Source organism: Alexandromys fortis, unplaced genomic scaffold (assembly GCF_014885135.2).
Source record: "Alexandromys fortis isolate MF-2015 unplaced genomic scaffold, M_Fortis_MF-2015_v1.1 scaffold_7, whole genome shotgun sequence".
NCBI lineage: Eukaryota > Metazoa > Chordata > Mammalia > Rodentia > Cricetidae > Alexandromys > Alexandromys fortis.
In genome coordinates this window covers 11,027,373-11,049,118 of record NW_026067920.1, presented here as the reverse complement: position 1 = coordinate 11,049,118, position 21,746 = coordinate 11,027,373, and the positions used below count along the sequence as shown (strand labels likewise).

The following is a 21,746-nucleotide window of genomic DNA, read 5'->3' as shown; positions in this document are numbered from 1 at the left end:
CCAGGTGTGTAAAGTGGGTAGTCACTTACTTTGGGCTTTGCCCGAACCCTCACAGCCACCAACCTTTTCCAGTAAGGTCACCCCCCCCCCCTTTATTTTAAAGCTTCAGAAGCAGATTGGCAATAAGCCCTCTCTGCCTTAGTGTTTTCCCTCTTCCTACTCTAAATGCCCTCTAGCTGGGCCGTGTAGATTACGGGTCGATACTTCCCAGCGCAGACGCAGGGTGGACTGGAGAACAGTCAAGATTTTAAAATGCCAAAAGCCCTGGGAACCTGCTGCGTTTTGATTCTCTTTAAGCCCCTGGGCCAGCGCGCCTAGAGGTTTGAAATCCTAGTAATGCCGAACCCCGAGCCAAGCGTCGGTAATTCCAGTCAGATGGCGGCAGGGAGGCGCCCCCACTCCCCCCACCCCCCGGGGGAAGGCGTTTCTTCGCCCACTTCTCCCGCGTCTGGCTGAGCAGCGGTGCCCGGCTCTGGGCTGCGGTCTGCGGGGGAGGGCGGGCTAATTCGTGTCAGATGGAGGGCGGCCGCGCGGGGCCCGCCACTCGCGCCTGGCTTTTGTTCCCGGCGTCTGACTTCTGACGGCTGGAGCTTTTGCAGAGCCCGCCTGAGACGCACGCGATCCGGGCCTGGCCCACTCAGGACTCGGAGCCGTCGGTGCCCCCCGCGATTGCCCGTGGAAGGGGGGGCGGATCGCAGAGGTAGCCATGAGGTGGCGCGCGTTGGCCCCGGGCCCGCCCGCGAGGTTGGCGCGGGAGACCGGGGCGCGTGGGCGTCCGCACCAGGTGAGTGTGGCGCAGCGGGCTGATAGGGCTTCCTCGGGCACGCACGCGGGCGTCCCGGGTGGGCTCCCTAGCCTATGCACTCGTGGGCTGTGAGCGCGCGCGTACCCCAGCTGCTGCGCATTCGTCTGACTGTGCTGGGCTGTGAGTGAACACGAGTGTGTGACAGTGTCTAGGGACGGAGAACCGGATGCAGCCTGCTGTCCGGGTAAGGCCGGGGTAAGGTGGGAGTCAGGACAGTCCTTGCCTATATGAGTCCAAAACCGCTGGAAAAGGCTTCTTTGCGACTCTTTCTCTGCAGCGGAGGCGGGCCACTAACCATTGCGCAGACTCGCTCTTTCGCGCCCGTGTTTCTTGCCGAGGTTTCTTGCAGAAGACCCGGTCGCTCCTGGAAGAGGTCTAGTGCAAGTTTCCGGGTCTTCGCGGACACTGCAGCGTCCTGTAGATTATAGGACCATCCTCTGTGGCGTTCAAATTAAACAGGCGCACGGTAGAGGCCCCACCCCCCTTTTCTATGTCTTATAAATCCAGCATCAACTTCGATTGTTTTCCCAGAAAACTTTTGGGAGATTCTGTATAATGAGAGGTCCGTATGTCAGTTTTGCTTCAGCAGTCACACATGGCTGTTCTAAAGCAATGGTTCTCGACTTTGCTAATGCTGCGACCCTTCAATAACAGTTCCTCATGTTGTGGTGACTCCCAACCATAAGATTATTTTCGTTGCTCCTTCATAACTGTAATTTTGCTACTGTTGTGGATCGTAAATATCTGATAAGCAGGATATCTGATATACAGCCCTCATGCAAGGGACACTATTGTGACCCACAAGTTGAAAACCACTGCTCTGAAGAGTGAGACTAATGTTGCTTATGTGTGTGTGGGAAGGGGGGGATCTCTCTTGCCCTGCGAGTCTGCCTTCTGTGGGTATGTCTGGGGACAGCTCTGCAGATAGAGAAGGGTTTTGGTTTGGTTGAGCTGGGAATGTGTTTTTGATCAGTGCTGTTGCCTTAGAATGTTAGCTAGCTACCCCAATTCACCTACATTTGCTTCCTGTGGTGGGCTGAATATTTCCTGAAGGGAAAATATAGCTTGGGTTGTGCAGACACATCCTTGTACTATGAAACTACTTAGCCACGATGACCTTTGGTGGAGAGAACCTGGCTGTGGGTTCCCTGTGCGGTTTTGCTTTTCCGCTAAACGCAGGGCTTCCCAACCCTCCAGAGACCTCACTATCAAGGCTAATTGCCCTGGCCCTCTCCTGGTGTCCTTGTGGAATCAGCAGCCTTATTGGTTAGGCTTCCACAGTTTGGCTTCTAACAATTAAATGCAATTTAGGTTCCTGAACTGGCTTTGCCAACTGCCTAGCCTTGCTGACCCTCCTCCCCCTTTCCGGGAGAAATGAAAGCACGGGATCAGGTGAAGACAAGGGCAGTCTAACTCCATCCAGGCTTCTTTCACAAGAGAGATGTTATGTAGGGTGCACGTGAGCAGATGTTGTTACACTATCTTAATAAACTCCCTGGGGAGCCAGCAATTGAAATGGCTGAGCAGGCACCACAGTGCCTCTGCTGTTTCCACTCTGCAGCTTCTAACTGTGGACCAGTGAGCAAGAGCCTGGTAGGGAAACAGTTACCTCTTTCTCCTCGCTTGGAATAAAGGTGTTTGTGACCAATGAAATGTTACAGTATCTCTCCCTGGCCCACAGACTACAGTCAGTTCATTTAGTGCACAAGTCTTAATTGAGGGACTGTGGTCTGCTATCTGCCAGCTGGGCAGGGCTCACAGAGGACAAAGGCAAAAGAGCTTGGTACCCCACACCTAGGATATAGGGGTCTAGCACAAGAGAGAAGATTATAAACAAAGAGCTGTGAGATTGGGCAGAAAAGGTATGTGCCAGCCTGGGTGTGAACCAAGGGTGAACTCCCTTGCCTGTCTGAGTGTGGCATTCGAGTGAGCCTTATCCCTCATTGGTTGCCTATGGGCTCTAGGTCTTGCGTGTCATTTTCCATCTGTGGGTCTGTGGGGATTGTGATATCTACATGTAAGTGACTTGCTATGTGAACAACCATGACAGTTGTTTGTATTATTTTGGGTAGCTCTAAGGTATCCCTGACCAACACCTCATAGGGAGGTATTAAAAGCCTGACAGTGAGATTTTCATTAAAGAACCAGTGCCTTTCAGGGCTCTGGATACAGGGTGTCTGCTATCACGTAGGCAATATCTATTTTGACACAGACATAAGAAGGAGTGGCCAAGCTTAAACGTAGATGGCAGAGCAATTGCAGAAGTTTCTGCTGGGTTCAGGGCACTTTCTCTTTTTTGTGACCGTGTTGTCTACATCCTAGCAAAAACAGGGAGATAGGTAGGCTGGGAAGTATCCACACAGCCAAGAAACTTGAAGCCGTTGAGTCTAAATCTAGAAATGGCCTCTTATGCTCTTGGATGTGGCCACGGTTTCTGAATTTTAGTCGGGAGAGCTCATTGGTGACATGTGGACAGAAGATGTGTTGGTCTTACATCCCCCGCCCCCAGCGTTGCTAAAGGTTTTTGTTTGTTTGTAGATTCATCAGATTTTTCTATCTAGGCTGTCAGGCTACCAGGAAGAAGCCTATTTTACAGCTTTCTAAATGGGGTGCCTTTCAATTCCTTTTCTCGCCTCATTGTACCTTTTAGACTCTCGATGTGAAGTCTTGATTAGTAAGTACTACTGCAGATCTTAAAAGGAAGCCTGGGCTCCTCTGACTAAGGATGTTTGCTGTAGGATTTATCTAGCCACATGTGATCAAGCGAGGAAGCCCTTTTTTTCTCTCTGTTTGAGATTTTATCAGAAAAGGATGCTAGATTTTGCCAGTGGGTTTTTCTCATTGATTTAGAAGACCATCTGGTTCCCTTCTTATTAATTGCTTTTTATATAATTTTACTTTTTGAAAAAGGGTCTGGCCTCTACCGTTTCCCTACCTCAGCCTCCAGATTCCTGGTATTTAATTGATTGGTATTTTGAATGTATGAACTCTTGTATTTCTGGGATAAGCCAACTTTTCAGGACATAGTATGTGGGCTAACCCATGGGTTATTTATTTTGTTTACAACTGTTTGGGAATTTTCCAGAGCTTGCTGTTTGTGTTCCCAACTTTGATTCCATTGTGGTCAAAGAAGACTTTTCTTTTTCAGTGGGACTTGAATGCATTTTGATTTGTTCAGACTTGTTCTGTGTCCACAATAGGGCTGAACACGCCAATGCACTTGAAAGAATGTGCGTTCAGTTGCTCTTAAGTCAAGTATTCTGTTTCTGTTAGGTCAAACTGTTTGATACTATCATCCAAATCATTTGTAGCCATGTTTATTTTCTGACTGGATCTGTCGATTGCTGAGAGAGGGTTGCATAACAATGCCCCCGACATGGTGGCTTAACAGAAATGCATTCCTGAAACAACTAAGGAAGGACACTGACATCATTCATGGTGTGGGCATGGTTGGTTTGTTTTGAGGCCTCTTCTTCACTTGTAGGCAGCCATCTTCTCCCAGGTCTTAACATGGGTATCCCTTTGTGAACACAGCTTCTTTGATGTGTTTTCTTCTAAACCATGACAGTTGTTTGTATTATTTTGGGTAGCTCTAAGGTATCCCTGACCAACACCTCATAGGGAGGTATTAAAAGCCTGACAGTGAAATTTTCATTAAAGAACCAGTGCCTTCTGGGAGCAGCATTGTCTATCCATGCACGCTGCTTCCATTTAAACTTTCTTTAAGAAATATATGTTTAAAATAGTTCACTTGACAGAATTGTGGGTTTCAATGTGGTTCTTTCTTTCTTCATTCCATAGTTTGGCTAGCTTCTTTCTACCTCCTCTTCTCCTCCTCCCTTCTTCTCCACTTTCCACCCTTGGTGTTCTGAACCTTTATTTTCATATCACACATGTTCTCCCAGAGCCCCGATTTAAGCCCCCTGCTCCCTCAGTGTCCTGAGAGGGCAGCTCAAGTGTCTGGGCAAGAGGTGGAGCCATGGAAGCCCAGCCTCCAAGACCCCTCAGGAAAAGATGCATGGTTTCCCATGCCTGTTCCCCCAAAACAGGCTAAAGAGGGAAGGTACCAAAGGGAACCCAGTCTAGACAGTCAAAGGCCAATGCAGGGAAAAATTCTAGTTTTCTTGCTTTATTTTCTTTTTTTCCCCTCACTGGGCAGTCCCAAGTTAAACATATAGATTTAAAATTGGAAGCTAGCATCCATATATGAGAGAGAAAATGCAGCCTCTGTCTTTCTGGACCTCATATATGTAACTCATTATAACGTTTTCCGGGTTCATCTGTTTTCTTTTGCAGCTGAATAAAATTCCTTTGTGTGTATTTCTTCTTCATCATCCATTCTTCAGTTGAGAAAACTGGACTGATTTCATTTCATAACTACTATAGCACATTGCTTTGTGTTGGATGATTAGTTACCTTTTGGTGGTTTTTAATAGGACAAAAAAATGCATGTTTACCCATGATTTGCTGTTTGGGTGCTCTTCATTCTGCTATAAAGTCTCTTTTTTCGTCTTCCTTTTATCTGAGGACCATTTTAAATATGTCTGTGGTATTTGCCAGTTGTTGGCATGTTCTTTTAGCTTTTAGCTTTGGAGTAAATATCTTAATAAGTTTGTAAAAGTCTTTCAATTTTGGAAGATACTTTGACTGCAGAGTTTAAATTGGCTGGTTTTCTTCAGTATTTTGTACTGTTTCACTAACTTCACCCAGATGTTTTCAAATTTATTATTTTCCTAAACATTTATGCTCATTTCAAAAATTGTGTGCATGGGAGTGTATCTATATATCATAAGTATGGGTGCCCTTGGAGGCCAGGAGTATCAAATCTTGGACTAGAGTAACACCTGTAAGTCACCTGTTGTGCAAGCTGATAACTCAACTGAGGTCCTGGAAGAGCAGTCTGTGTCCTAAGGCTGAACAATCCACATAGCTGAACAATCTTGAAGTGAGAAATCTTGTTAATCCTAATTGTTTGTCCTCGTATGTTATGTGCCCGCCGCCCCCAGTATTTTTAAGGTTTTTCTCCTTGTTACAGGGTTTAAATAATTTGTTTTCATGTGCCTTGGCATAGTTACTTTTGTTTCTTGGCTCTATGTCTTTACAGTTTTCCTTGCATTTCCACACATTTTTTAGTCATTATGTCTTCCAGTATCCTTTTTGGGCTTTTGCCCCATGAGGGGCGCCAAGTAAACGTTTATTTCTCTTGCGTGGCTCTGGACACTTGTTTGTTTGTTTATATGTACATTATCTCATTTTGTTGCTTTATTTGGGAGGTTTTCATTGTGATCATTTTTGTGTGTGTGTGTGTGGGGGGGGAGTTTGAGACAGGATTGCTCTGTGTAGCTTTGAAGTCTATGCTGGAACTAGCTGTTATAGACCAGGCTGGCCTTTAACTCACAGAGATCCTCCTGCCTCTGCCTTCCCAGTGCTGGGATTCAAGGTGTGTGCCACCACGGACCAGCTTCATTGTAATAATTTCTTTTTTAAGTTCACTATCTTTTGAGTCATTGGCCAATAATTATATCCTAAATTTTTTTTTTACCTCTGAAAATTGCATGTTCTTTTGCCATTGTTTTCTTTGGCTCTCTGTGCAGTGTTTAGATCTCCTCATTTAGAGAATTATAATACAATTGTAATAGCACCCTCAATGTCCTTGCTTCGTAATTCTAACTTCTCAGTCAATTTCCATCATTTTTTTTTCTAGTTATGAATTCTATTTACTTTCTTGTCTCCTTGAGTGTCTGATAAGTTTTGACTTGGTGAATTTTACCTTGTTTTGGATTCTGGGAAATTTTATGGCCTTTGTGGTCTTCTGGTGTGCTTTTTCTCTGAAATACAATCATGTTACAGGACAGCAGTAACAGCCTTGGGGCAGTGTTTTTCAAACTGTTTCTGCAGGCCAAGGAAGGTGTTCAAAGTAGAGCTAATCTTTACAAGGCATGGTCTTTCTGCATCTCCTGTAAAACAGGGCAAAGCTAAGGTTCCTGACCTACAGCAGGCAAGCACTGTTCTCAGCTCTGGGGAGCACAGGACCCTGTTTCTCTAGTTCTGCGGGAGAGGCATAGGGTGTGTGTTGGAGGGTTCAGGGGTTCTTTTCTTTATCCTTGATGGCCATAGATATGCTCTTCATTACTGGTGCTTTTTAAGAGCTTTTCTGCAGGCCTTAAGAATTCTGCAGCTCTTTGTTCGGTGGTAACCTGTCCAGGAAACTCTCTTGACTTGGTATCTCAGTGGACTCAGCTTGTATCTTCTCTGCAGCCTAGAGAGTCTCTTCAGACAGAAGGGGCGGTAGGAGTGAGTGAGACAGGAGGGTCACCCCAACTTATTCTTCCATGTGAAGTGCAATCATGGGTTCCTGAACAAGGATGTAGTTAGTATGTGTGTCATCAGGTGCGGTTGTCATTGTGATGGTATCACAGAGTGTCTTTACATAAATTACGATTGCCCTGAAATCCCCAAGTGGAAGGACTTCAGCCTCATTTTAAGCTCAGCACACCTTGGCGCATGAGGGGCGTCGCTGACCAAAGCATCCTCATCACAGCTCTTCATTTCCTGCTGCAGTAATTTCAGAACAGTGGTTCTGTTTATTCTGTGCATGATTTTAGGTGTGTGAATACATGTAGTCTCTAGTAATACTTTTGCGCCAGCAATGAAAGATCCTGTGAATTCAGAGCTAAGTAAATAAAAACTGCTGTCGTGGTGGTCCACATCACCTGAGGTCCTTCAAAAGCAGGTTGTCACATCTTCCTGGGATTGTTATTTCATTTAGGTCAACATTTTCCCCGTTTCCTGTAGGTCTTTAGCTAGTCCGATGTACAATTCTGAAGCTTAATGACTTGAACTCTGTGCCCTCTGTAGCTGCCATCCAGGGCATGAAGCAAACTCCCTTCAACAGTGTTCCTTCAGGGTTTGTGCTCACACCGCCGTGCAGTGCGTTCTATGGTTCTTTTACTTCTGTTGACTCAGATGTGCTTTAATGGTGGCGGGCATCCTAGAACTCTGATATCCTTGCATCTTGTAGATAGCGAGATGGTTTCCATCCCTGTGCCTGCACAGATAATAGGCGCCTCTGTGTTTCCAAACACTATTCTGTCGTATTACCAACATTTTTGAAAATTTCTTGTTTGGGACGATTCTTTTAATTGTCAGGGAAAATAGTATATTGACTACACTGCCTGAGTGCTGGGGACTGTACAGAGAGTAGAGCACTTCCTGCAGCCCCAGATACTGTGTAAACTAGATTGTCACATCTTTTAAAGTTTGTAAGAAATTATCAAGCTTTTTCCCCCCAAAGCAGTTGTTACTAAGAGCATGAGACATGAGACATGATACATTTTATTTTCTCAGTAAATATAAGTTGTTTTGGTGGGTGTGCAGTGACCTCCGTGTGTGTGTGTGTGTGTGTGTGTGTGTGTGTGTGCGCGCGCGCGCTGACAGTATCTGCATGGTTAATAGTTACTGATCATGCCCTGTCGTCAGTAAATAGGCATAGGCATGTTTCTTAACACAACGAACTTTTTTAAGAGCCTCAGACTCTGTAAATACGAACTTGACGGATGAAAGTTAATCTCCTCATACAAATACTTGTCATCGTGGTTAAGGATGGAGCATGCGTTGTGCGTCCGGCTCATTCTAGGCTTGTCTTTTCTACAGAAGAGCACATCCCAGCACCGCTAGCCTGCGAATCTCTGAACCTTAGTGGTTATTTTGGGACACCTTTGAAAGGAAAACTGTTCAGTGCCTCTTAACTTCATTTTGATCTTTGCTAATCATTTGTCCTAGAAGAAAAAGCCTGAGGGTCAGGGAGGGGTGTGTGGTTACTTTGTTCTTGCAGTAGATGATGTCAGGCTGGAGGCTGGAAGGAACATAGTATCACCCAGGTAGCTGCCTAAGGTCTCACTCCTGAAGCATCCCAGGGGAGGTGCACCTGACAGAGGGTGAGCTGCCCTCTGGATTCCAGAATGTCATCCACCGACTCTTTTCTGGAACTGTAGTTTGCTTGGTAAAGCTCCTCTTTCAGCCCCTTTCAGTGCTCACTAGATTTATTATCTCCCAGGAAAGAAATGAAGAAAAAAAAAAAAAAAAGAAGACGTCACGAGCTCAAGTGCTGACAGTTTTTTCCTTTACTCTTTCAGCCAGAAGAATTTACTACATGTCCTCACAGTTTTAAGAAAAAGGACTTTAAAAAGCCCAGAGTCTGTGGAGTGTGCAGACAGACCATTGCTGGTCAAGGGATTGCTTGCCGAGGTAAGTCCATGCCCTGAAACATTCACCCATTAGATCTTGGGGGAGGAAGTAGGGGAGGGGGGAGGGTCGGGGGGGGGAGTAAAATGAAGACTGCCTTTCGCCTGGGAGTTTCCAAGAGTTAAGTCATGGAATTTCCCTGTTCTGCCTCTCTTCACCCCCCACCTGGCAGGCCTTCCCATGTTTACACAGATAAATACTCCTAAGGAGAATTTCTAGAAAGAGCTGAGCTATTACCATGGGAAAGTAGGCTGCCATGGGCAATTTGTGACTTCATGTCAAGTCTTTTATAGCTTGCACTTCAAATCTTATAGTGTGTAAGTGAAGTGCCTATTCTTGTGTTGGGGTCCATTTGTTGTTTTTGTTGTTGTTGTTGTTTTAATGACTTATTTATTTTATGTTTCCTTCCTTCCTTCCTTCCTTCCTTCCTTCCTTCCTTCCTTCCTTCCTTCCTTCCTTCCTTCCTTCCTTCCTTCTTTTCCTTAGTGTATGTCTGGATGAGGGTGTTGTATCCTCTAGAACTGGAGTTACAGACAGTCGTGAGCTGCTGGGAATTGAACACAGGTCCTCTGGAAGAATAGCCAGTGGTTTTAACCATGGAGCCGTCTCTCCAGCCCGAGTTAGGGTCCATTGTATGTTGGCACCTTTTTGATGCTTAAACCTTACAATTAGTGCAACTTTGAATTCTTTTCTGACTGATAAGTCTCCAAAGTGAATGTGTAACTGACTTCCATCACACAGCCTTTAAGGACTGGGCCTTTGGGGGAGTGATGGGCACTGTTCTTCTGTGTCCACTCCATTGTGGAGGTTTAGGGTTTCCTTCATGGTCAGTGTTAGTTCTGCCTAGCTTTGCTTCTTCCTTCAGCAGGCTAGCCTGACCTCTTGTCTGCCTAGCTTGGAATCCAAGTGCTGGGATTGTAGTGTTCACTGCCACCCCCAGCAGTTCCTTTGTGGACGATTTCCAGGGTGTCCCTGGTAGGCCTCTGTAGCGTTAGGACCGCCTTGGCTCTTTTCTCTCTTTTTGACCTCCTGAAGTTTTGGAGGAGAGAGAAGATGTATCACAGCGAGCCAGGAGTGGGCTGAGAGTGGGGCCCTCTTAGGATCTGTGTAGAGTTAAGGGCATCTGCCTGGTTGGTAGTGTTAGGTTGGATGCCCTCTGCCACACAGCGCTAAAGAACATGCTAACTGCTGTCCTCTGTGGCTCCCATCCTAGGTCTGCTAAGTGTGTCTCCCCCGTACCTGAGCCCCAGATGTCTCCTCCCGTCTTAGGTCTGTTGGGGAGGGGGTGTCTCCCTGTTTACCTGAGTCCCAGTTGTCTCCTACTAACCTACGCCTGCTGGGGGTCCCCCTGTATACTTCAGTCCCAAGTGTTTCTTTCCATCCCAGGCCTGCTGGGGGTGGTCTGTGTCTCTGTTTACCCCCATCCCAGGTATTTCTTCCCACTGCACTCCTACTCAGCTTCCCAGGCCTCTCACCCCCTGTAGTGGGGGGGCCTCTTCTGCCTTTCGCTTTGAGGCAGTTTCCTCAGGCCAGCATGCCCTAGAGTACAGGGCCCTGGGAAGATGTCATGGATGCTGAGGTCAGCTAGGCAGTGGTGGGTGGGTGGAGCCTCCTTGATTGGGGAGGGACCTCCGTGTGACAGACTGATCTGTAAGACAGTGGCCATGGCGCAGCCACAGGGACAGGCAGGGTCTCTCCGTCCCTTCACTGATGGCTAAAAGGAAAAGGGAAGGGAGCTGAGGGCAGATCATTGGTGCCCATGAGGTGAACAGAGCTTTTTGGTTTGTTAGCAGAGGTGACCTTGCGGGGAAAGTGCTCAGGGAGTAAACAGTTGCTGTGTAAGCCTGAGGATTTGAGATTAGTTCCCGAAACCCACATAAAGTTTGAAAGAATGAACTGGCTCCTCAGAGTTGTCCTCTGCCCTCTGCCCGTGTCCCACACGAAATCCCCTGTGATAATGTTAATAAATAAAAATAAATAAAAGCAATTGGACCTCTAAACATGACCCTCAAATCTGAAAATAAGAGGTGAAGTGGAGTTGAGGTGGTCCCTTGAGTCAGCATTAGCTAGTTATATGCAGTCTGGGGACAGGGTAATAGTGGATCCGCTGAGTCCATACAGACCTGGGCTTTCTTCTGAGCGGCAGTCTCAGCAAAGACAAGGTTTGCTTCTCCATCTAGGGCTAGGACCCACAGAGGGATAGAACCAGAGGGATGGACGGATGGGTGCAAAGCCTTCCTCCAGCTTTGGAGTATGCCAGTCAGAGTTGTGTCTCCCAAGATCCTTTTATGGAAAGTGCTCCTACAGTGGTCCCATCTGTCTAATACCCACATAGGTCTTGTTCTAATGTGTAAGAACAGCTCATGCACCGAGAACTGGTGGGAGGGCTCCTTAGATGAAGGACTTTGCTTTCCAACACCTCCAGCAGTGACTGGCATGCGCCATGCTCATTGCCCCCAGGAAGAGTCCTATTTCTTTATATAGTGAGTGCCGGGTTTATTGAGGAACTAGCCCACACAGCCTTCTTCCCCTTAGCACATCAGTTAGTTTCTGTTACTTTTAGATAAAAAGAATCAGTGAGTAAGAGCAGCGAGGAGAAGCCGAAAGCAGTGTTGAGGCTCTGACTTGCCGTCGGTGTGTGCTGGTTGGATGGGAGCTACTGTCTTCCTTTTTCTGGACAGTGCTCGTTGTGTTAGCCCTGTCATAGCCTGGTTGGGGTTCCTTCTGTAAAGTAAGGACTCCAGGCTGGACCTGCAACTTCTTCAGACTCGATCGGTGATCTTTTTAATAAGTGGTCCATGAAATGTCAGGGATTTCAGTGGGCATGTCAGAATGGTATGTGGTTGTATGTATCTGACTGCATGTGCTTGGTGCTAACATGTGAATGGGGACCACCTATGTAGTGGTGTTTGTACATATGAATGGTTGCAGATATGAAATGCACATGTACATGATTTTTTTTATGGGTGTGGCTGTGCCCATTCCTCTGACTGCATGTATTTGTGTGCACATATCTGTGTGCGTGTGTCTATACACAAAGAAGGTTCACCTGAGAGCATCACTCTCGCTCCGGGTGTTTGGTAGGATTGCGTTCTACCATGCCTGTAATCTTGGGCAGAGCCTGCCTGGGAGGTGCTTGAAAGAGAAAAGCGGGGCTAGTGGTCCTTGGAACGGAGGAGGTATTCAGCAAGTTCCTCCGTCATTCACTTGTTAAGAAAGATTTGGTAAGGCGTGTCATTCCCAGATAACCATTTCAGCTTTTCAGGTCCCAGGGATGCAATCAGGCATTCATTCCTAAGTGTGAAGGCCTTGTGGCCCAGAGAGCACTAGCATTATGCAGCTTTCTTCCAAGTTCTGAAAAGCTGTGAGACGCTGTGAGCACAGCCCCCCACCCCCCAACACTGGGGCCTTCAGCTGTGCTGCCTCGGGTACTTTCTCCCTCATCAGTCCGCACCGTGGGCCCCTCCTCACTCACCGCTTTGTCCTAGGACCAGAACGATGAGGAATAGATGTGCTGGCATTGCTCAGCCACTCAAATCGTGGTAGTTTCTTATAAAAATAGCAATCTAGGCCAGACGGTGGTGGCACACACCTTTGATCCCAGGACTTTTGGGAGGCAGAGGCAGGTGGATCTCAGTGAGCTCGAGGCCAGCCTGGTCTACAAAGTGAGTTCTAGGACAGTCAGGACGGTTACACCAAAAAACCCAGTTTCAGAAAACAAAAGAAAACAGCAACAAAAATAGCCATCCCAATAGACCGAGACATCATATTTATACACCCAAGTACAGCAATTCTGTTGTTATGCAGTTATTACTTTAATACCCTAGAATTACATTTCAGGAATCTTAGATCTGGTCTTTCTCATGACCTTTAAGTTTTTTTTTTTTAAAAGATTGTTATTAAATTCGTTGCTGCGGGCACCATTTAGCAGGAGGGCATTTCATCCTGTCTCTCAAGTGCTGCCCTCTGAGGACAGTGTGGTGTGCCGGGACGAAGTGTTATGATGCCGTGGGTTGCGTGTGTGAGCCCGGAACCCTTCAACAGTGCCTTCAGGGATGAAGCACCCTGCGAGTCCCACAGGCAGGGGTGTCAGCTGGGTCGTCCCCGGAGTGGTGGCTCAGAGACAGGCAGACCTGAGGCGCATTAGGGAGATGCAGTAGGTCCTGCATGGTATAGGCGTGGGAGGGGAGACATCACAATACCAGAGGCAGTGGACTTCCAAAGGGTGCCAGCGGCCAAGGCCTTAGTCTGTTGGCTCAATAAAAGCAGCAAGCCTGCCTGTGGAGGCCCAGCTTGTCTCAGGAGAAAGGAGAGGAATCCGGCATCCCTGTATTGCCAGGTCTGCATCTCCTGCCTGGGGCACGGATCTGTGATATTGTGACCAGATATTGTGACCAGCCTCCCTCCAAGCTCTGGCTCCCTGCTCTGTGCTTGTTGTGGCCTTCTTAGAGGTCAGTGCTCACCTCACCAGACTGCAGAGCTGGCGTCCTCCCTCTTAAGTCAGTGTCCCTGCATTGTCTGTTGACTGTCCGGGCTGGGTTGCCTTGGAGACCTGCCTCCCTTGCTCTTTGATACCTCCCATCTCTGGCTTGTTTTGGGGGAGTGGTCCTTGGAAACCATAAAGCTTCCATTAGGATAACTGCATCCTTCCCTGAGTGGTCTTTGAGGCTGGGCCTCCCGTGTGCATCCACCTCTCGCTCAGACACCTGAATGACCCTCTCACAATGCTCAGTCATGGCTGTTGCTGTACTGCTTCCTTGTCAGCTCCCATCGTCCTTTGGGCTTCTGCACAAGCTTCAGTTCCTCAGAAGGTACCTTGCTGTCCTGATTCTCTCCTGGTGCCTGGATGGTCAGTGAGTAGCTGTAGAACATTGTTCGGTTTCTGTCCCAGCAGGAAGTCCAAAATATTGAAAGGCTGTCTTGGCGTTGGGGACCTTGGTGCTGAGCGTGTTCCTGGCACAAAGCAGGCGTGCTGCTCTTGGTGTGGCACTCACTTGTACCACATTGGGTGAGCAAGTTGATGCTTGTGTATGATTACACTTGTGTGATGGATGTGGTTTGAGTATACTTTGTCCTCTCTTTTGGTTTCTGGAGAAGGGTTTCTCTGTAGCTTTGAAGCCCATCCTGGGCTTCACTCTGTAGAGCAGACTGGTCTTGAACTCACAGAGATCCGCCTGCCTCTTTCTCCCTAGTGCTGGGATTAAACACATGTGCCACCACAGCCTGGCGGTTTCTTCCTTCTTACTCTCCATTGTGGATGTGAAGAGAGTGGAAACACTCTGACCCTGGTATTGAGAATTAGAGTCTGTGGAAAGTTATCAGGGTTTACAGAGTTATTCCCATGGACCTCAGTGATTAATTACTAGTGCTTTCTGTAAGAGGGTGCGTGGTTATGCTTGCACGCCTCATACATACACGCACACATGTATGCGTCCTATGTCTCACCACATGTCCTTCTCTGTCTTGGGACTTTGCCATTACGATACCATTGCCAAATGTGGCCCTTCCACCTTGAAGATGAACTGGACCAAAATCAGTATCATTCAGTCTGTTGGTTTCATGACAAGCCACACAGAATAGGGTAAGTTAATCAGAAAGACCCTGAAGGGCCCAGTGTCCAGCGGGCAGGCATCAAGTGCAGGAATGTATTAAGGTAGCCGTGGTATGAGGAAAAGGATGCTAACTCTGGGGAGCGGGGAGGCTCTGGGAGCAGGCTTGTGAAGATGCCACTCTGATCGGCTCTTCTTCCCCCTCTCCACTGCCCAGGCTGAGAGCACCTGCAATGCTGTTGAGTCTCACATATGCCTCACGTCACTCAGCAGGCACGCAGGAAAATCTAGATCATGTTGGCAGGTGAAGGCTCCTCCAGCTGTTCTTTTCTTGCAAATCCTCATGACGTAGGTAACGCTAAACACTTTCCCCAAGAGGTTAGAGGTGACTCCCCTGACAACCATATTCTGACCTCTTCCATAGTTTCCTCTATGTTCTTCCTTAAAATGCCCCTGTGATGACCTGGCCTGGCTCAACAGCCTCCTCCCCCATCAGACTTGCTCCAACTGAAGACATGGTGGTATGATAGAATATTCCAGAAGAAGAAGGAGGGAGAAAGGGCACCCAAGAAACTTCTGCCTCTCTCATGTTACTTATCTGGTACAAAGCCTCTCTCTCTCTCTCTCTCTCTCTCTCTCTCATTTCGCCTCAGTTTCAGATTTTTGACTGAAATGATCCCTGCTTTCTGTAAAGAAATCCTTAGTTTATTCCCACTGTTCTTCAAAGTTTGGGTGGTTAGGCTTTGAGGTTTCTATAGGCCAGGGACTTCTGAGTCTTGCTGGTCAATTTTGCAGGCAGATTTTGCTTGAAATTTTTTTGCATAGCCTGGCTGATGAATTTGAAGCTTCTGCTCCCCAGCAGCTGTGGTCTGGACATGTTTAGAGCTGCAGGGCTGCTGATTTCCACCCTAGTGCTCAGCCAGTGCTGCTCTCTGGGTGCAGCTGTTCGGGCCACCCCTGGGGGACAGCTAAAGAAGTCATTTCTGAATTCCCACAGAGGGTGTTGGAGAACATGAAAAGCAGACAGCGATTCACTCACAGGCTCATTTGTAACTTGGTAAATATCTGTAGAGTGTTGTATAAAAGACTCTTGACAACCTTGTCAGCCTGCAGCCTGGATTCCCAAGGCTCCTGGAGACACTTTGAAGAATAGCACCTCCAAGACGACATATAGCAATGTCAGGCCTTTTGGAGCCAGATGGCTATGATTCGAGCCATGGTGGTGGTAGCCTGGATTCTGACGCCTGACTTTGCAATACCTTCTGTGACTAGGGAGTTGAGGTGTGCTGTGTGGACTCTTCCACGGAACAGAGTGTGCAGGCAGGCACTGAATCCAGGAGCCAGGACAGGAAGGGAAGCCCTCGAGTGTCACCTGGAGTGTTGAAGGCACCAAGCCTGGCCATGGAAGCTTCTGAGCATTCTACCTTGCAATCAATTAAATGCAATTTAAGCGGTTGTTACCTGAAGTGTCTGCCGTGTTTATGTGTATTGAACAGGCTCGCCTTTCAAATCCTTTCTGTAAAAATTAGATGACTTTTTTTCCTTCTTGATTTCTCATTATGTTAGGAATGCTGCCTCTTTAAAGTAGTATACCAGACAAAAACATTTGCCACTTTCTAATGGCTTTGAACAAATCAACATTTCTTACTTTTTCCACCTTACATATTGCAAATTCTCATGCTCCCTTCTTCTGTTGGTGGTATTTATAGCATGCAAATGTTGTAAAGGTTTCAGGCTTGCCCACCTTTTTATTCTTGTTCTTGCCTCTTAGAGTGCCTGCCCCTGCTCCCTGTCACAAAGATATTCTACAATGGCTAATGCTTCTTTCTACCTCTCCTGTTTCCCGGTTACCACATCTGGAATTCATGCAGTTAGTGCTGTTGGATTTTTTGTAAACTAAGCAGTTTGCCTGTTTTATTGCCCTGCCTCCCCTTGATGCAACCTGTGATGTTTCTCCTGTGTCAGCTTCTTAGGGATGGATGAGCTCCTCATGTTTGCTTTGCATTATACAAAGAGTTCTTTGTATCTTCTTGGCTTCTGGAAAGTACTTTTTTTTCTTTTATTGGGGGGGGGAATTTTGAGACAGTGTTTCTCTGTGTAGCTCTGGCTATCCTTGAACTCATTCTGTAGACCAGGTTGGCCTTGAACTCAACAGAGATCTGCTTGCCTCTGTCTCCCGAGCACCGAGATTGAAAATAAGTGCCACCACGCACCGAGATTGAAAATAAGTGCCACCACCGCCCAGTGGAAAGTACTCTCACAGATCAAATCTTTACCAGCATGTTTTCTAAATAACTACTCATATTTTACTTGTAGATCTATCTGTTTATCATCCTCCCTCCCTCCCTCCCTCCCTCCCTCCCCTCCTCCCCTTATCTCTATTTTTCTTTTTTTTTTTTTTTTTTTTTTTCTTTTTTTTTTTTTTTTTTTTTTTTTTTTTTTTTTTTTTTTTTTTTTTTTTTTTTTCCCTAGGTAATTTTTCTTTTCAAAATGGAGAGGTCACTGCTATCACAGGTCTCTTTCCCACAACCAAAGAGAGGTGGTGGCAGCAGGTGATGATTGGGTCCTCGTCGAGCGGAGCTGGGACAGTCGCTCTTCACTTTGGTACAGTTTCTGACAGATGTTTGCATTATCGGCTTAGTGACGGTGGAACCCAGTTACTGCACGAGACATAGAAGAGCCTTTGCTTCTGGTCTCACCATATATTTAAGTCAGGCTCACCTGAGAGATGTGCTGGCCTGGAACCCACTTTGTAAGAACCAGGTGGCCCCAAACGTGTAATCCTCCTGCCTCATCTCCTGAGCGCTAGGATTATGAGCTTGGGCCACCATGTAAAGCAGATTGAGAATGTGAATGTGCCTTTCTCTGTGATTGCTCTGGGAGCTTTCCGGACAAGGTTTGTCAGGCAAGCGGTGTTATGGCTGCTAGACCTGCAGGACGTAGTCAGCTAGTGTGGTGTGGGGTTTCTTCTGGGCCAGGAGGTGCGGGGGCTGGTGACCGGGAGCACAGCAGTCAGTGTGCCTGAGCTCCCGCTGTGCAGACTGACTTCAGTAGCTTTCTCTGTGTAGAATCTAGCTCCATTCTCGGAGTGGATAGCCACCCAAGAACTTTTCCCTTCTTGTGTGTCTTGTAAGATAGTAAGGGACTTTATAGAATCCGGTGGGTTGGCTTCATTTGCTTTTCCCTCAGTCAGAAGTGGATCTCTCCCCTGTTCTCAAAGACGCAGTCAAGAAGGATGAGTGGAATTATCGTCTGTCCTAGGGTTCTCATTGCTCGTGTAAGTCGAAATGCCTTCACTGTCACCCTGCTTCGGGTCACTCAGAAGACCACGTAGATATGATCCATATCTACTTCCGTTTAACATGATAGAAATGGAAACAGATGGCACGTAAAATAGACTGTTTAAAAGAAACAGTAACATACCTATTATATGGTAATATAAATACTTTTACTGAAAAATGACTTCCTCAAAACTGTCATTCGCAAGAAGGAGAAGTGAGACATTGTTCTATTTTTTTCTTTAGTGGGAAGGTGGGACTCCCCTGCTTCCTTCTGTATTTGGTTTATGCATACTGTGGAGGAGCTGCAAGTGCACGTGGCCCTGTGTCGATACCCAGACGCGGCCTGCTGTCAGCCTCCCAGGGTGCTCTGGTGCTCAGAGGATTGTTTCATAGAGATTGGTTTCTCAGTGTGGAGTCCGAAATGGAATCAATCCTTTTTTCAGCTGTTTGTGTATAGTCTTGTGTTTGGGGGAATCTTTGACATAGCAAGTATCACAGTGCCATGGTCATTTGGTAGTTCTGGTCAATTGACTTAGATTTCGTGGTCTTGAGGCATCTTTTTTAAAAATCATGCACACACACACCAAACAAACCAACCTCTGTATTTGTTGGTAGTGTTGCTGGTGCTTTTATCGGAAGGGTCTTGCGTTGTCAAGCTCCTGGTTTTGGATGTACGCCTTTCGCAAGGAGAATTTCCACTTGAAATCTGAAGTTTTGCCATTGGTATGACAGGCTCACTTGGATTAACTTCAAGAATCTGGCAAGCAGCCCCTTCATATTCTGCATGCCAAGATCCCTTCAAATAAAAATGGTGTTCCTGAGTTAAGTCACTAGTTAGCTGACAGCTCACAGCTGCAACAGTGCTGTTGCTGTATGGTCGTGTTCGCACATGGTCCTGCTCCAAGTTGTCCCATTGCAGGATGCTGAGACACTTGTGGCAGGCTCCCTTCCCCTCCCTCCCCCGACCACCCCCCACCTCACAGAATAGTGAAGAGGTGTCTACTGAGGTTTTACATCAGCATATACTTTTGTGAGAAATATTTATTTATTTACAAACACAGTTGTTTTGTCTGCATGTCTGTCTGCACACCAGAAGAGGGGATCAAATCCCATGGGACTGCAGTTACAGAAGCTGTGAGCTGCCTGCCGTGCTGGGGATTGAAACTCAAGTCCCCTGGAAGAGCAACCGGTGCTCTTAGCCGGTGAGCCATCTCTCCAGCCTTCATCAGGATATTCCTGAAGGCAGCTTTTTAACGCGAGTGGCTGCTGATAGTGAATGGAGTGGTAGCTAGTGCAAGTTGGTCTTGTTTCCCAGATTCTTGCGGAGGCCTCAGCACTTTCCCCACTGTGTTACACAAGAGAAAGGAGGAAGAGATGTCTGAACATATTTTGGTCTCATCAGCCCATTGGGAAGGCATAGGGACCCAGAGGTCTATAGACCCTCTCTGACAACCGCTAACTTCAACCAGGCAGGATCTGTCTGTCTGTCTGTCTAAGGGTGACTTTTCTCTGACTCACACAAGGATGGAGTGAGGGGAAGCTAGACTAAATATGGCTCCATAGGCGAGGAGGAAGTGGGAGACATTGAGAGGGCAGCGGACACTGGCCAGCACAGGGGCACGAGGCTTCCAGAGAGTCTCAGAGCAAGCGTGTGAAAGCTCTCAGAGCATGCTGTCTTTCTGAGAAACACTGCATGGGTGTGGGAGTGGCAGAGGGGTCCGAGCCAGCCAGGAAATAGGGTTCTATGTGGAATCAGTGGACGGATGAGAAGGGACACAGCCGTTACACATGGAGCGCTCAGGGGACTATGAGTTCAAGGTGCCGTGGGGACTTTGCGGAGAGTGAAAGGAACCCCTGAGCCCCCTGAGCCTGGTGTAGAGGGGAAAGGTCATGGGCTGGGAGGAGGAAGCCAGTCTGTTAAGTGGCATCTGTGAGACTCTGAGCAGCTGATGGTGGCAGTGATACATGCCCCGCCCTCTTTCTGGCCATCTTTCACATGAGGAAGCTGAAGGGACTCGGTCCTTCAGTTTCGGGAAGAAGTTGGGCAGAAATGAGTGAGTAATGGCACAGTTTTTTTTTTTAATTTTTAAATTTATCTTTACTTTTTATCTCTGGATGAGAAAAGTATATGGGTTTATCTAAGACTCTACAAACCAAAATGTTCCAAAATCTAAAATTTAGATGCACAAAGTATCTCAGATTTTGGAGCAATTTCAAACTTTGGGCTTTTGGAATAAAATTGTAAGCCAACAATGTCTACGAAAATGTCCCCAAATCTGAAACCTCTTAATCTGAAGAATTTTGGATACTGGCACTCAGCCTACAATTGTCTTTAGGATGGACAGGACTCTTGCCCATGGATGATTGTGATGAAGTCTTAGAGAAATTGTAGTGTACACATTTATATGATATAACCTTATACCTCCTGGATTTTAATCCACCAATAATGGCTTGGGTGGCAGAATCGCATCCTGAGGGAATACCCCTAGAAAGGCTAGAAGTCAAGGATTTGTGAGTGTATTTTCATTTGGCAAGATCTGGTAGCTTAAACATAAATAATCCCAGCGCTTGAGAGGCTGAGGCAGGAGTTTTGCCATAAGTTTGAGGCTAACCTTAGCTACAAAATGAGGCGCTATTCTCTAGAACAACCACAGCTATAGAGTTTTCCCCTTTCTTTTCTTCCTTCTTTTTAGAAATTTTAATTAGGTGATAAATGAAAGATTTAGTTACTTTTATTTTATATGTATTAGTGTTGTGCCTGCATGTTTATCTGTGTACCGTATGTGTGTCTCATGTCCATTGAGGTCAGAAGAGGATACCAGAAATCCTGGAACCAGAGTTAGAAACAACTGTTCTCTCTCATGTGGGTGCCGGGAATTGAACCTGGGTCCTCTGGAAGAACACCAGTATTCTTAACCGTGAGCCATCTCTGCAGCTCCATCTATTTATTGTTAGTAGTTTACAACCATTTGTTTAGTAGGCAGCTGCTAACTGTACTCTCTGCTAAAGTTCAGAGTGTAATTGGAGTGCATTGTAATTGGAGTGTAATAAATACATTCTTGAAATTGTTAGAGACCAAATATAGTAGTAATTTGAAAAAAAAAAGCCAGTATTTAAATCAAAACATGATGACTTCTATGCAGATGGGTGGGATTGACTAAGGGTACCCTTGCCTTAGGGAGCCTGCGTGCCTGTTGGTGGGGAGCTCTAGTGTTTTAGGGGGTCCCATTTGCTGGCACCTTCCCCACTTGGGGGACCAAAGGCTTACAGGTACAAGGTCCTTGCTGACGGTGGGCTTCTACCAGTGTGCCTGCAGCAGGTCGTGATTGGTTCACAGTTGATGTATAAATGAGTCCTCAGGTTTCATCCAGACTCTGACCTCCCCTCAAAGAAACAAAGACGAGTGGTCTCTTGCTGGGATCGGATGAGTTTTTAAGAATGCCTGTGCATTCTATGCCGTAGACACTGAAGAGTGAGTTGCCTTTGTGTGGTCCACTCGTGTTGCCCTGGGCAGAATCGGATGCTGCACACCAAAGACTGCCTGTCCTTGTGCTCGCAGCCTGCCTTGAGCGATGGACTGTTAAGATGATCTGACGCCACAGGCCTTATGGTCAGAGGCACCAAGGTAGCTGGGTGGGTCCTAGAGGCAAGCATAGGATAGTCAGAACCAACACTGGAACCAGACTGAGGTGGGCAGGGATAAGTGGGGAGCCGTCAGTGTGGGCCCCACTGCAGATCTTGAGCTGATGCTGCAGTGGCTGAGATTTCCCTGTGGGCGATCTGACATTGGCTCTTTTTCTTGGTTGGTTGTAAGACAGCAAGCATGTGACAGCCCTGAACGAGGGACAGTGGTGGCTGGATTTCACT

General features: G+C 46.9%; 1 protein-coding gene across 6 annotated transcripts in view; it reads left to right on the top strand.

The window, feature by feature from the left end:
* Tns3 (tensin 3) overlaps window positions 1-21,746 on the top strand; it is a 238,813-nt gene that overhangs the window by 35,138 nt on the left and 181,929 nt on the right. For 4 of the 6 annotated variants that reach the window (XM_050140797.1, XM_050140796.1, XM_050140795.1 and 1 more), the window contains exon 2: window positions 8,941-9,052. Coding sequence is in view for 2 of the 6 variants with exons in the window: in XM_050140798.1 (XP_049996755.1) it covers window positions 707-784; window positions 8,941-9,052 (190 nt within the window). In the remaining 4 variants the exon portion in view is untranslated. Of the gene's footprint in view, window positions 1-503; window positions 785-967; window positions 990-8,940; window positions 9,053-21,746 lie in introns of those variants that run through there. The other 2 variants (XM_050140798.1, XM_050140799.1) reach the window with 2 other exon arrangements.